The sequence below is a fragment of the Caloenas nicobarica genome, chromosome 1 (assembly GCF_036013445.1).
Source record: "Caloenas nicobarica isolate bCalNic1 chromosome 1, bCalNic1.hap1, whole genome shotgun sequence".
In the NCBI taxonomy this organism is placed as follows: Eukaryota; Metazoa; Chordata; class Aves; order Columbiformes; family Columbidae; genus Caloenas; species Caloenas nicobarica.
The window spans coordinates 11,423,738-11,439,350 of NC_088245.1; the positions used below are offsets into that span (position 1 = coordinate 11,423,738).

General features: G+C 36.5%; 1 protein-coding gene across 1 annotated transcript in view; it reads left to right on the forward strand.

The window, feature by feature from the left end:
* CACNA2D1 (calcium voltage-gated channel auxiliary subunit alpha2delta 1) overlaps positions 1-15,613 on the forward strand; it is a 408,307-nt gene that overhangs the window by 381,616 nt on the left and 11,078 nt on the right. The window contains exons 29-38 of the mRNA XM_065643236.1: positions 620-706; positions 1,070-1,137; positions 2,496-2,534; positions 3,784-3,855; positions 4,422-4,574; positions 4,669-4,721; positions 7,582-7,637; positions 7,854-7,983; positions 10,059-10,171; positions 13,166-13,248. Of these exons, the coding sequence (XP_065499308.1) occupies positions 620-706; positions 1,070-1,137; positions 2,496-2,534; positions 3,784-3,855; positions 4,422-4,574; positions 4,669-4,721; positions 7,582-7,637; positions 7,854-7,983; positions 10,059-10,171; positions 13,166-13,248 (854 nt within the window). The remainder of the gene's footprint in view (positions 1-619; positions 707-1,069; positions 1,138-2,495; positions 2,535-3,783; positions 3,856-4,421; positions 4,575-4,668; positions 4,722-7,581; positions 7,638-7,853; positions 7,984-10,058; positions 10,172-13,165; positions 13,249-15,613) is intronic.

Sequence of the window (15,613 nt, forward strand, 5' to 3'; positions counted from 1 at the left end):
TTATTGCTGTTATTTCATACTTATTTATTGCATCTTTTTTCAATAAAATATTAACAAGGTAATTATCTAAATTCCCTGTAGTCTTTGTTGTTTCTTAAAGAGCTCCAGGGAATGTACTTTTAGCTTGCTTTTTCATACCAAGCAGTGTTGAAAACAGGCTGAAGTCCATCAGAGAAGTAATTGCTGGCTAGTGAGTGGTGTCAGTATATTCTGCATTGAAAAATACACAGACGACAGCAGGATAAAATCTTTGGCTCTGAGCCTGCCTTTAACAGAGCTGCTCACATATGTAAAGCTATTCATGGCTCTGTTTGCAGAAAAAAAAAAGAAGCTACAGTAATTTTATGAAGCAGGGAAAGAAACTGTGTAAAAAAAGTGAATGATAAAAAGTAAACCAAAATATTCTTCTTAGTCATCCAGATGTTGGTGATCGAAGCTATTACAAATGCATGGTGTACAGCTGGGTCAGTGCTTCTGAATAAGGATGTTTTGGGATCATTCTGGGTATTTGAATAATCATTAATTACAGACATATATACAGATAATAATTCATTTTGGAGAAAGAGACTTTCATAACACCTTAATTTTTTTTTTTTTTTTTGTCCTTCTATACTCTCAGAAAGTGGTGCCAATAGCTATGAAACAGGTATAATGGTAAGCAAGGCTGTGGAAATAACAATTAATGGGAAGCTTCTGAAACCAGCAGGTAAGAGAGAGCGGTGCTGAAACTCTAAATACATTAGTTATTTGGCTGTTGCGCTACAGTGAACTAGAAATATAATTGACATTTAAAAGGAACGTCACTTTATATAACTCTTTTCTCTGAGACTGTTTCAATCTTCCTAGTGGAAATCAAGCCAAGGGTCTGGTTGTATTTGAGTAAGAGTGCTTAATTTATTAGTCTCATGAAGGATGTTGGTGGTCAGGCAACTGAGCAAAACTCATATTTTGTCCTTTTCCAGTTTAATAATTTAGATGTTATTATAGTTTCCTCCCCTTTTTAGGGTTCTACATTTACCTTTTTTAAAAAAAAAATTATTTAAAAAGACTTTCATGTATTTCTTATTAGTTGTTGGAATAAAAATTGATGCAACCAGCTGGATGGAAAATTTCACAAAAACCACAATCAAGAGCCTGGTAAGCAATTGACCAAGTCTTTTTTGAACTTTATTTGCATTTCTCAAACCTTCAGATGCAAATAGGTCTAATAGCTCTTTGTGCCAGAGTCACACTGACGCGTAGTTGCCAAGTAGTTGTGGTATTTAAATCATCCAAATGCACAAAATAAATCTATGTTGAAATAGGCTGTATTTTGTACATGTCTTGCTTTCATAATCATACAACATAGATAAAGAGAAAGAAAAATGACATGTTCTAGCCAGTAGGCTCCCTACTAAGATTATGATGTAGCAGTGAATAAAATCTGCAGAAGACTCGGTGAATCTATTTTTATTTAATAAGGAGGATGGGTAAGCAGTGAACGGTAAGGATTTGTATTGCAACCAACATCACAGCATTTTACCAGAACTTAATGAAATAGGTGCATAACCCTTTCATTCCTTACATTTAAAGCTTATGCATAAATGGGAAGGAGGAAAGGCTAAACGGAACGAAAAATTAAGGAATTAGTAGTACATTGGGAAAGAGGAGGCACAAAATGAGGACAATTATGAAACAATTGGATGAGCAACTTTGCTTGTTTGGTTATATGTTAAGGGACTTGATAACAGCATCTGGCTGATGGAGGTATGACAGCTGTAGTTCGATGAGTAGGCAAATGCACTGCCTAATGTCAGAACAAGTAAGGACAACAACATGTAACTGAAAAGGAGAAAGAAAGAAAGAAAGAAAGAAAGAAAGAAAGATAAAGAAAGAGGAATATCTGAGAATTAATTTGAGATGAATGATTGCATTATTATCCAATAGCTGTTTTGCTCAGGACGTAACGCAAGGACACAGTTATATGTGTATGTATACACATATTGGAAGAACAAGAGAAAAATGTATTAGTAATCAAGGCCATAAAAGCTAACTGGAGATGGTGAACTTCCTTTATCACATGGGATTCCCATGCTTTAAGACTGGTGAAGATTTTTGTGACCAAAAAAGATACTTGGCAGCATGTTTCCCGCATTTTCCTTCCACACCTCAAACAGCTAGAAATGCGAATGCTCATTTTCTGTTCCTTCCTACAACACTAACATCCTGACAAGACCTCCAAACTATTTTTCTCTAATATACTGAGTATTCTTAAGTGGGGAGATGTATGAGAGACTTTGTGTAAAACAATAGAGCTTGTGCTGTTGATAATTACTGTATACAGGTTGTTCACAGAGATTTTTGTGATAAACAGCACACAATCAAAATTAATTTCAATTAATATACAGATGTTGAAAATCAAATCACTTTTTCTCATATTGATTGATCAGTATCACTGTGAAATACAGTTTCTTTTGAAACATTTTTGTGAATATTACTGTACTTCTGTTTTTTAGTGCAACAGTGAAATCTGTGGTTGTGAGAGAAACAGTATGGTAAGAATATGTTCAGTTTATTAATATTTGGCAGATTATGAAAATTCACTATTTCTCTCTAGACTTATCTAAGATAACTATTCTATTATTATTATTAATTTTATATAAAACAGGACTTCTTCACTTGCGTTTAAGAAAGAGATGAAGACGAGAAGAGAGGGGGTGAAAGAGGGTATAAAAGTCAGGTGAAGTTGTTGCAAGAATGATTGCAATGAGGTTATGAGAACTAGAGGGAAGAAAAAATAGATTAAGGGCAATAGAGAATGATGTGATGAAAAATGGCAGAAAAATGTAATGGTAACTTTCAGAACAAGAAGTGAATCCTAAAGAAAGGGAATAATTGAAACAAACCAACAAAGAAACCTGAGAAAAAGAACACTAGAAGAAAAGTACCTTAGAGAAGAGTAAATGCAAATGGCAAAGCCCCAGAATATGTGATGTGCCCTTCAACAGTCATTAGTCATCCTCCTTTCCTCTGTTTCTAGCCTGTTCTGATTTGGGGATCCCATAGCTCTGCTGGCACTCAGGAGAGCACAGCTCCAGGGGCAATCACAGGATCACGTTCTGCCATGTGCTTAAAAGCTTTCACTGCTCAGGTCTTCCGTGAGTTCTTTTGCAGAGTGTGAAGATCATTAAATGCGGGAGTTACAACAGAGAGAGTACTCTGGGAGGTTATCAATTTGGTCTCACCGTTAGCTCTCCAACCTCTGACTGCAGGGATCTTTTACAAAGTGCAAAGCGTAGGGAACCAGTGGGCTTCCCATTCCTGCACCTGACACCTGGAAGAAACCCACTATAGTCCTTAACAAGTGAAAATAAGCGTGACTAGCAAGCTGAGTCTGCCCTTAAGATTTTTACCATTAAAAGCTGCAAATGGAAAAGGACTTTAAACACAGCTGAAGCACACAAGAAGTTGTAGTCCCTTATTATGAGCTGAGATTCAATTATAATCAGCTTTAATAAGGTTATAGCACTCTTGGAGCTAGCGAAGTATTGAGCAAATAAGAATTTACAAAACAACTTTTATGAAGTTAAGCCACAAATAAGCCTTTGATCTGTACAAACTTTTATAATACTGATAATGCTGCTTATTATAACTTAATATTGGCCCTTGGCTACGGGGTTGTGATTTAGCCTGAGCCACATAGATTTGAAGATACTTCTGAAGTGTTGAATAAAAAATAGTTTCTTACAGAGTGTTCTCTTGACAAATCTTTCCTGCAAAACATATTTTACTTTCTTATAATAGCATGTGGACTGTGTTATCCTTGATGATGGTGGATTTCTTTTGATGTCAAATCGGGATGAATATACACAACAGGTATGTATATTTTTAATTACAGTACATGAAACAAAATAAGCAGAAGTTCTAAGAGAAAAGCAAACAAACAAACAAAAAAAACCCCCACGAAACTCTCAGCTCACCCTAAGAAAATAATCTTTCTTTGATTTATATGTATCATGACCATCAGAGTTTGAAAAAACAGGTCAGAAACTGAAAAACATTTCTGAATCACAAAAAAATTGCCATATCAGAAATTCCAGTTTTTTTGTTATTATTTTTCACAGTCTTATTTATGGTTTAAGATGCCAGATCTCTACCAAGTTATGTTCTTTGTGCTCTGCCCTTAGGCTGGTAGGCTGCTAATGGGCCTATGGTGGTGCAGGTGAGCAGGATGGCATTCACACACCTTCCTCATATTCCTCTTGCTCTTCACCAAGCTTTTGAGAGAGAGATAGTCCAACGAAGAAATAAATACATAAGCAGGCCAACCGAATGATCTATGTAGAGGAAAAATTAATTGGGGGTAGAAAATCAGAATTGCTCACTTTTTAATGAGAAAAACACTTGGAAATACTTAATCTCTGTGTGTTCTCCCTCATCAGATTGGAAGATTCTTTGGCGAAATCGATCCTGGCCTCATGCGAAACCTGATTAACATGTCCCTGTATGCCTTTAACAAGTCGTATGACTATCAGTCGGTCTGCGATCCTGAAGAAGAACCAAAGCAAGGAGCTGGACTTCGTTCTGCTTATGTGGTCAGTAGTCCCTTGTGAGGCGGCTGATATTCCCTTAACAGTCTGCAAGGGTTTATATAAAAAACATAATCTTTGTTGGTTTTTTTTTTCCCAGCCTACGATAACAGATATTTTGCATCTAGGATGGTGGGCTTCAGCAGCTGCCTGGTAAGTACAAATGTGTAGGAAAACTGTATGTCCAAACCAGAATTATTCAGTAGGTTGAGACTGTTCAGTCTTTGCCGCCCCACCCCACCCCCCCAAAAAAAAAAAAAAAAATCTGCTCTGAATCCTTTGTTTCTGCAGTTTCTTATGGTGAAAATTCTTAGCTATGTCTCCAAACTTCTTGGAAAATCCAATGTTCTGTCAACAGTTGAATTCAAACCTTCTCTTGCCAGGTTTGTGACTGTGTGTTCTGACTCTACAAAATCAGCTTCAGGAAGCCAAGTTGCATTATTGGTCTAAGTCTCACGGGCAGGTGTGAAGGCTCAGGTGAAATTGTTACATTTATAATTATTAATCACTTGGTTCCCTATTTCAGAATATCATCTTTCCGTTTTTCTAGCAAGAAGTATTAAGAAAATCAGTGTTTGCTTTTCGGTGAATCATCTTACAAAAAGAAATGAAGCTTCTCTATTATAAAATATAAAGAAGTCTTGCTTCAGACTGCAGGATAACCAATATGTCACCTGATGGCACAGTTCAATTAAAGGTTCTCATGACAATTATTAGTTGATTCTTTCAAACAGAATGTGAAAACTCTACTGAACTATTTCACAGAATCACAGAACGCTCGTGGTTTGAAGAGACCTCTGGAGATTGTCTAGTCCAGCTCCCCTGCTAAAGCAGCTATAAGGAAGCAAATATACATAAAGCATTTTGGATAATTCTATAGTTGTTTACCCTAGCATTTTCTATAGCTAAGGGGAAAAGTTGGACTAGTAGGACTGTTGTGGAATTTTGGGACTGACCTTTAGAGAGGTGGGATTGTACCAGTGATTAGGTTTATCTTACACAATCAGAAAACTGGGTACCTTTTAAAACTAAGGATCCATTTAGGAGCTTTCTCTTCTTTTGACTTTGGCTTGTGCGTTGTTAATAATAGCCACAGAAATAATTCTACCTGTTTCGGAGCTGTGTAGATAGACACCCCTATGAGCTACTTATCCCAGCACCAGGTTGGGATAAATAATTTGGACTGATGTGATACTCCTGCATTGGTGTGAATTGCACCCTTGGAGACTGTCTGTTCCTCTTTCTAAAGTTTCATGATGCTTATTTTTATATAATACTTATCAAGCTGGAGTAAATGACCTACTTTATGAAGCTAAGAGTTAACATATATAGCAGCTGAACAAATATATAGTAATTTTCTCACGGATAGTACTATGAAGAATGCATGTTGGTTTTTGTTGTTGGTTACATTTTGTTAACAGCAACAGCAAAATCTTGGTTTTCTGGGACAACAGGAAACCTCAAAAACTGGAGATGGGCAATAATCCAGAAGAGAACTTGAGCTCTTCTCAAGCAGAGAAACTTTAGTTTATCACTGTTCAAATCAAACTCAGTGGTCTGGACTCAATTTAGACCTGAGGTTTATTTTGTGTGATGTTTAACTTGAAAGCACCACATGAAAGTACTTTCTATGGACATGTTTTTAATGGAATCTAGGTCAGGAGCAGGCAGAGAAGGCCATTAAGCAAACAGAGTGAAAAGGGCTGACCAAAAATGGTTTCAGAGAGGCACCTGGCAAAAGCAAATAAGGAGAAATATGAGAGAAACCAGGTTATTAAAGAAAGCTATAGTGTTTCAGGCAACAATGTAGAATAAAGGTGTGAGTGATAATTTTCAAAATTTATATAGGATACATCAGCATGTAGTAAAGAGAGTACGTATCGTTTCTCCTTCACGCTCTTTTAACTTGGATTTTACAGTTTTCCAACACTGTCTTTTTCACTCAGTTCCTAGTAAATTCTGTCGAATCCTCACGAAGGATTACTATTTTCTGTCAGCAAATTGCGTCACTGTTGAATGGCATCAGGTCTTTTCTCATCCGTGACAACCAACTGAAGCCACAAAACTGTGGAAGTGAATCCAGAGCTCCTCCAGGCAATAGTGCGTGGAGGTGACAGGCAGATTCAGTTTCTTTACATGTGTGTGGATCATGCTGGATAAAGAGAAAAAGAAAAAATCTTGGAGGCTTAATGAACTTGTACAGTCCCCTCTCTCTGCAGATCGAGTGATAGTGCAGAATGACGAGGAGGGATCAGGACATACTTGTAGGTAGAAGCAAATCTAAAATATTATTATAGGTAACTACAACTTAGGAAAGTTTAAGCAGAAGCAGGGAGTCAAGGAACCGAACCGTTGAGATTTCTGTTTTGACAGGTCGGTAGAGGAGAGGGAGGCTGTGTATGTGGCAAGCTAGTATTTGCTTCAAGTAAATGAAAAAAAAAAAATAATGGAGGATAAAAAATACTTTGAAATAAATGGAGCTCTTTAAGCCTAATTGTTTGCCAGCATCTAGGGGGAAAATATATCCCATACCTCAAGAGGAGGAATAGAAATGATTTAAAAAGTCAACATTACAATAATAATTTTTATAATATACTTGCAATATTCCAGTGTTCACATCCTCAGCAATTTAATGAGCCTTAATCAGTGTAAAATATTTAATTCAGGAGCATTTTCCCTGGGTGTGTTCAAAAGGGGTTCTGGTTGTTTTAAGTGCTGGAGGAACACCAGCATGCCTTGTCTGCCTCCCACAGAGCTATAAGAGGAGGACGTGGATGGCATGATATCAGTTGTGGGCACAAATGGTAGTAAGTGTGAAGGAAAACCTGGGAGAAAGTGTGGAAAGAAAACCACAGTCAACCCGTAAGGTTTAAAGCAACACAGATGTAATAGCTGACAAAAGCATAATTAGCCATGATGATTCTGTTAATTAGTCAAGTAGTTTTTAAGGACCCACTAAAAGAAAAGATGGCAAAAAGCCTTTAACAAACATGTATTTTCTTTCTGTGTTCAGGTCTATCTTACAGCAGCTGTTTCTGAGCTTCACTTTTCCGCGTTTTCTTGAGGCAGGTAAGTCAAGAGAATTTTAAAGAGTGAACTTTGAATGAAGTAGAAGGTGAGAATCTCAGGTGGGGGCCATATTTGGTTCTCCCCATTGCGCCTGTGACTTTAAAATAACATACATTTATTTATTTATTTATTTATTTATTTGTTTGTTTGTTTATTTATTTATTTATTTATTTATTTATTTATTTATTTATTTATTTATTTTCTTCTTCATATCAGCGGATATGGAAGATGATGATTTTGGCGCTGCCCTGCCGAAAACAAGCTGTATCACTGAGCAAACTCAGTATTTCTTTGAAAATGACGATAAGTCTTTTGGTGGGATTGTAGACTGTATAAACTGTTCCAGGTAAATTTTCTTCAATATAAATAATAATTTTTGGATATGTGTTTATCTTGTGAACTATGATTGCACTGTTATTAGAACAAAAAACATATTTTTGATTAATTGCGCCAAACTTACATAAGCAAAACAGAGAAGTATATAGACAGAAAAATGATAAAATGCATTCCTTTCATATTTAGAATTAATTTTACTTTTAAAATTAAATAACTGTAGAAATATCTTAGACAAATTTTTGGTTTATAGTCTGTATATGGTCCATGAAAATCATGTTTCTATCTCTGTTACAATTTGTTTTCTTTTAATTTATTGCATAAACTTAAAGATGTTCTGCAGTATTCAGAAGGAGATGATTTTCTTTAATCTGGTTATGTATTGGAACTTCTGATGGTCAAGAAGATTATGCAACTGATATTCAAATTTACCCCTCCTAGTCAATACTGCTCATGATGTAAGAGCTATGGGTCAGATTAAGCAAACCATACTGTTTTGTTTTGTCAGTAAAAGAATTGGTCTTCCAACTCCATGTGCCTATTCGAGATTATGTTTAACGCTATGTTAAAAAAATTAGATACTTCAGAATCAAAGTAACTTGGACCTAAGTCTGTGTTTCATACAAAAGCCTGCTGGGTTGAAAGTTTACATGCATTAGAAGTTTCTGAAAATGTCTTAGAAATTAAGATTAACAGTCAGATTAAAACTCCTTGAAGACAGTATTTCAAGTCAGGAAAGAAAAATAGGGGACATTGGAGAATGGCGAATATAGCCAAACCACCCAGCCACGGTTCCCCACTTCAGCCTTTCTCCTCCAGGTTCCTGCGATGTGTTCTTGTGGTACCTGCTTGTGCAGAGAACTCGTTCAGCTGTTGTTGTTTGGTTGGTTTGGTTGGTTGAGCTGGGGTTTTTGTTTCTTTGTTTGTTTGGGGGTTTTGTTTGTGGTGGTGTTGTTTGGTTGGTTTGGGTGGAGTTTGTTTGTTTGTGGGGTTTTTTTTCTTTCTGGAGAATTTTCAGAAGAGTTCTTTAGGACAGTTTCCTGAAAGACTACATAAATTCTTTTGTTAATATTGCAAAAATAGTGCCACTGTGTGGGAATGAGTATGAAACGACAACTTAAGCTGGTTAAAACCAGATACATAATCACAACATCAGTTATTTAATTGACAGGTATTATGTCATCTATGAAATTTCAGAAATAATCAAATCCATTCAAACCTAAGTAATAAAACTCTACTTACATACAGTGGTAACCACTTATATGAAAAGACTTGCTTGTTATTTTATATGTGTATGAAAATGTATTTGGAATCCACTACAAGCAATTAACCTGTTAGATTGTCCTGAATTTACCTCTCTTTAACAAGCAAAATGTATTTTATTAATGACTAAGAAATATTAAGATTTTTTTCTCTGCTTTTTTGAAGATCTGTCTGCCTTTCCAGTACATTTAAATTGTACATGGAAATTATGCTTGAAAAATCCCGAAATATCCTTACCTTTAGGATCTAAGGCATGAAGCGTAGTATCTATAGCTTAAAGGTATAATGCTGCCTATTCAATTATTTATAAATGGAAAATGACCCCACTCGTTTAAAGGTCTTTTATATAATTATATTTACATAGCAATACAACAAGTACATATCAAATACACAGCACGCATACCCTAAACCCCTTTCTCTTCCTTCTTACAGACAGGTTTATGTGTTGGGTTTTTGTTTGTTTGTTTTTGTGAATGAGGGTTTCCTCAGTGTTGTTAGGGGAAGAATTGATGCTGATTTTATTTCTCAGTAGACCTACTGTTGTAGTGGCACAGAGCTAGATATTAACTCAATTAAAGTATTTTTATGTTCTTTTCTATTTTTCCACTAATAAGTCTGGTTGAAAGGGGGAACCATGGAAATGCTGAAAAGATTACAAAATTTGTTATAAATGTTTCTTGCCGTTTGTTAACGGAAAAGATAAACAGTAGCAGGCAGACTGAATCTGGAAAGTTGAATAACTTTTATTCCAATACTGTGTGTCCTTCTCAAATACAGATTTCCTTGCCTCATTTAAAAATAGGTTTTTGTTGGCTTTTTTCCTAGACTTTATCATGCAGAGAAGATTTCAAACACGAATCTAGTATTCATTATAAGTGACAGCCAACTACTGTGCCGCTCCTGTGACCCAAAGCCACTGATGCAAGCAGAGAAGCCGGGTATCCTTTAAATTATTTAGTAGTGCGGATTGATTTTTGGCTATGATATACTGGAATATATTGAGAAAAAATGGTCTGTTTATTTACATATTAGCAGCATGGTTGCCATTGGAGTACTTGAAGCAGCAGATATTTGTGGATGATATCACAAATCATCTGAGGCAACAGTCACTGAGGTAGAGAGCAAAGCTGTTACTTGTGAGGACCCAAACAGAAATGGGCTCTCAGGAACTTAGTGAAGTTTCCAAAAGGCAGATGCAAAGTCTTGAATCCAGGGCAGAATAATGGCATGCAGCTGGACAGGCTGGGGGTTGAGTGCCTAGAAACAGCTTTGCAGAAAAGAACTTGATGATCCTGATGGACAAGGAGTTCAACATCAGTTGGCATGTGCCTTGCCATAAAGAGAGCCAGTCATGTCCTGGCCTGTGTTAGCAAGAGTGTAGTCAGAAGGCTGGGAGAATTGATCCACCTCATCTTTTCGTCACTGATGAGACCATATCTGGAGTGACATGTACAGTGAAGGGTCACCAGGGCGGTTGGCATCTGGAGCTCAGGACATGCAAGGGGAGCCTGAGACACCTGGGTTTGTTCAGCCATTGGAAAAGGCAAAGGTATGTCTGCCTAGAGAAATAACAAAAGATGGCAACACTAGGATAAAGAGTGTTTGGCCATGAAATGTTAGGGTCTTGCCCTGATGCCCACAACAGTGAGGCAAAGTGATGGAGGCACTTTAGCATGTGCTAAGTGCCAATGAGATAACTGCTTACTCCTTGTGGAAACTGCTTCAGCCAACAAAGGCTGCGTTTATCCAGCTGCTGTCATAGAATTTCTTCAGAGCTGGCTGGAGGCACAGGTGACATGTACGCTAAGCAGAGTCCTTGCAATGCATGCAGTAAAATTAAAGGAATGTGGAAGTTTGTTCTCATTTAAATCACCTTAATGCCAATCTCTGTGCCCCTAGCCTGTTCACTCCAGTAGATACATGCAGGTAAAGGTGGTGGAAATACAATAAATCAAACACACACATATTCTAGGCCAGGATAAATTCACCTCAATTTTTCTCTGCTCTACATGCTTGAGGGTGGCATGCCAGAGATAGTAAAACAAATCATAATTTGTGTTATTTGATGGAATATGGAAAACAATTAGTAATACTTTTGTCCATGTCAGGAAGTTAGTTGAAACAGCCTCTCCCATTCCTGAAAGAAAAGCAGATGGTTGTAGAGATGACTGTGTTTCTTTGGCACAAGCAATGCGTGCATTGCCACACTAATAAAACTGGAATTCCATCTACGCTTGGGCTGAAAAGGAAGTTGCATTGGGGTGGAAGCAATATCCATATCATCACAGAACTATGTAAACACAGCTTAATATTCTAATGGGCTCCAGTCCATGACAGTTTGATTAACTGTTGCCACTGTCTGAATTTATAGACAGCACTCACTATAGAAAATGAAGCACATTTGATGGGAAATGGGCATATGACTTACGTTTCCCTGTGGGACCCAAAGCTTCTAGAAAGCAGTAACCAATCTCAAGTGGCAGCCAGAACAGCTGGGTGGGCTTATATTGACTAAATGAACTATTTTATTTTTGTTCCAGCTATGCAGTACTAAGCTATTCTCTCTTTTCTATAACTAAGGTACATTGTGAAATGCAGATGTAGCGTAACATCACACGAGCGAGCAGAATGACCTTTGGGTGCTATTCAGATGGTTATTATTAGACTCTGCTTCCTTCTGGCTGGTACAGCTTTGCTTGTGCACATGGTCTTTTAGAATATTTCTAAGTTTCAGATTCCCTTTCAGCTGGGCCCCAGCAGGGGAAAGGGGAGGTGAGTCTGATAATATCTGAATGAAGACAGATGTAGATCTTTAGAACTAAATTCCCCATCTTTTTGCCTTTTCTTCCATTGTGCATCTTCGCTCATTGCGATGAAGCTGCTGTAGTTCTCCACAGTAATGCATGAGTAGGATTGCTTCAAGTAGAAGTTAGAGCTACTAAGTTTTGGTGCTCAGTTTGTTTAAAACACTGTAGCTTAGCTTTAATGTGTGTACTACCAACAGTGGAACAAAAAAAGCTTTATGTACTGATCGGTAGTATAAGCACGTTTCAACGGAAGAAGGTTTTGCAGTTTACCATTTTCAAGTATGCCATGACGACTTGTGTCCTTTGTCAGCCTCTGGCAAATGGGAAGTATACTATTTACGCTTAAATATCAGCAAATACAGATTTCAGAGACAGAAGCTAAAGCATTACCTCACATTTGCAGTTAACTAATTAATAGCATGTCACTGCTCCCATTTGTGTTCTGCTGTTAGTTTTGATAGCATTTTCTCTATCTCCATCACTGAAATGCAAATGGGATCGAATTAGGTTTTCTGTCATGTACTATCAAAGCCTACACTGGGTTGATCTTGTCTATGATAACTGGGGTAATAGAGGTGTACACATAATCAAACCAGTAGTTTTTGTAGGCCTTCACTTCAGCCTATATATAGCATTACTTTTCCAAACAAGCTTCCTCACTTTTACTGTGTATCTTCATTTTAGCAGAATAATTCAATGATGACATATGCTGTAACCAATCAGCACTATTGAAAGCTTTCCAATGTATAAATTATTTTCTGTAATATTTATGCAATGGTAATAAAAGCAATACAGAAAATCTTAAAAAAGAAACCCTTCAGCTTCTATTTTTATTTTGTTTACTGTTCTGGAAGTACTGGTTCTAAAATTCATGCAGGATGTTTATTTTCTTGCTTAAAGTAATGTAAAAAAAAAAAAAAAAGAGAGGGAATTTTATTTTGCTTTATCTGAAGATTGGTTTGGTTTCGTTTAATTTAAACAAAGAACTGTGACTCTTTATGTTTATTTCAGTACTATCTGAATTAGCATAAAGCTTCTCTTCTGCCATGAAAGTGAAACCAGAATGTTAATCCTGCTAATGTACAATGCATGGAAAACAGTTGTGCTCCTTAACCAGAGAAACAGATGAAGGGCCGAACCCTTGTGAAATGGTCAAACAACCTAGATACAGGAAAGGTCCTGATGTCTGTTTTGATGAAGCCAAACAGGTAAAATTGAACATGTAAAACTTTAGGACTGTCTTTAAAAACAAATGTAGATCTATATTAGAAGAGCAGTGAAAACTATGTTTAAATGTACCGTGGTGCCTGGTAACCTATCACTAAACATACTGTTCATTCTAGACCACAGCCACTCTATTTCAAGTATCCCATGATTAGCATAAAATTAACAGCTGCTTTCTTATCTGCCTTTCCTATAACCATTGCACTTTCACACATGATTTGAACTAAAAAAAAAAAAAATTTACTAGAATAAAACTGATGATCTCTGTACGGTGCTGTGAAATTTAATTATTCTGTTGCTTTCACAGATAGATTATATTCCTGGCTTAGAAGTGGTACTTTTATATTAGTGTTTCTAAATATTCCTTAAGGTGTTGTTAAATAATTAAAAACATTATATGAGGTTTAGGGTGGTGTTCCTCTTAGAAATTCTGCAAATGTGTATTGATCTTGGGTCACAATTTTAACAGTTATAAAAGTGCATTTCTTTACTGAAATCAGCAAAACTATGCTCTTTAGTACTCCTTCTATTGTATACCTTACAGTTTTGAAGGAGAAAAATTATAACTGTGCCACGTATATAAATTATTTTAAATATACTCTCTGTCTTACTTTCCATAATACCATGTGAAAGAGAATATGTTGAATTCAAATTCTTCAGAATAAATTTCAAGACAAAAAGTACTGAACAGGGAAGTACCTGCCAATATATAAAATAAATATTTTAAAAATATATTCGTAATGCCTCATTCCACTTCTGGAAAGGAAAGATTGTCCAAAACTTGTGCATTTGTTGGCTATAACTGCTGGATTCCAAGTTTTGTTCCAGTATATTCTTTGCTTTTCTTTAATTGAGAGTAGTAGTGTTAAAAAAGTTCAGATAGTTGGTATTCAATGCATGTTTCCAATAACCAAATTTTATTTTAGAAAGGAAGTCTTCTTACTGTCCAGCAAAACTTAAACAAAGCTGCAAAACCATCCAACAGCTGTTTGGCCGTTGTAGATATTCCAAGTCCTTCCGATACAATTGTGTGTGAAAGTACAACTCTTGCTCACTAGCTTGATGTGCCAGTCAGTGTGTAACTCATGTGTTTTGTAACAGTGGATTGTTTTGGTTAAGTTTATTTGCAAAATTTGCTGTGAATCTCTTGCTCTTGGGTGGATGCTTTCACATTAACTCTGCTAACTGCCAGCAATCTGCATGATATCTCATCTTGTATGTCTTTTTTTCTGTGTTTTCTTTCCTTTCCTCTACTTGCTACTTTGCCCGTTATTAATAGGATCAGCCTATATGCACCACGAGTCGTGCCTCTGCCATGACGTCCGCTCCTATCTTCATTTTTCTGCAAGTTTTCATGTGGTGTGGATGGTCAGTTACTTTCTCTAATTTTTTGTTTTGTTCTTGGCTTAAAAAATTAGCAGACTTTTTTTTTACTTACTAAACATGCAAAAGAAAACAGAATGAAATGCGTCCCAAAAGCAACAATCTGGAGCAAACTATTATTGCGATATTAAGGGAAATTAAATATGAAAAAAACCCCATGTCTAGAACCTTATAATTCAGCATTACAGAACACAAAGGCTTCTCCCAGAGCAAATACAAAGACACAGGAATCTGTTGGGTTTATTTGGTCAGCTCTTTGAGAGTGCACATGAACCGATGGAGTGAGTGTCATTCCCTTCAAAACATTTCTCCCTTGTCCCTGTTAAAATGCAACAGAAGAAGAAAGTTTTCCACACAAAACCAAACAAAGATACAAAGTAATTAGAAGACGCTATGATATCTGTGAAAATAAAGCTGTACTTAGTGGTAGCAGAGATGAGTGCTCTGTGTAAGGGTAATAGGAATGTTGCTATTGAGAAGAGTCAAGAGTTTTCACTGCATTCGAATTAATGCAAATGTCAATGATGGAAGGTAATAGCGTGTATCAGTTTGGTCAAACTATGAATTGAGTAAAATCATGTTTTTACTTCTTTATTTTTTTTACGACTTAAACATATTCCTTCCCAATAACATCAGAAGAATTTTTTTTTCCTTCTGATGAAATACATGGATACAGAAAGTCCTTCATGCTGACCTAGTGCAGGCTCTGGGGTTCATAACAAAAGACTTGGCATTTTAGACTGTGTTGCATTTAATGGTGTGAGAGTGTGCACTGCTGTGCTAGTGACATGTACACAAGAAAACTGCTGGTCTAATGAAAATAAAATTCCTGACTTTGTGCACTGGAGGGGTTTCTGATCAATATTAATGCTCAGAAAACCACTAGAGGGAGATACTAACATATCTATCAAAGTAAAGCCAACTGAGAGGCAGAAATGGAAATTTAGAGGTTATTTTTCAGAGTTA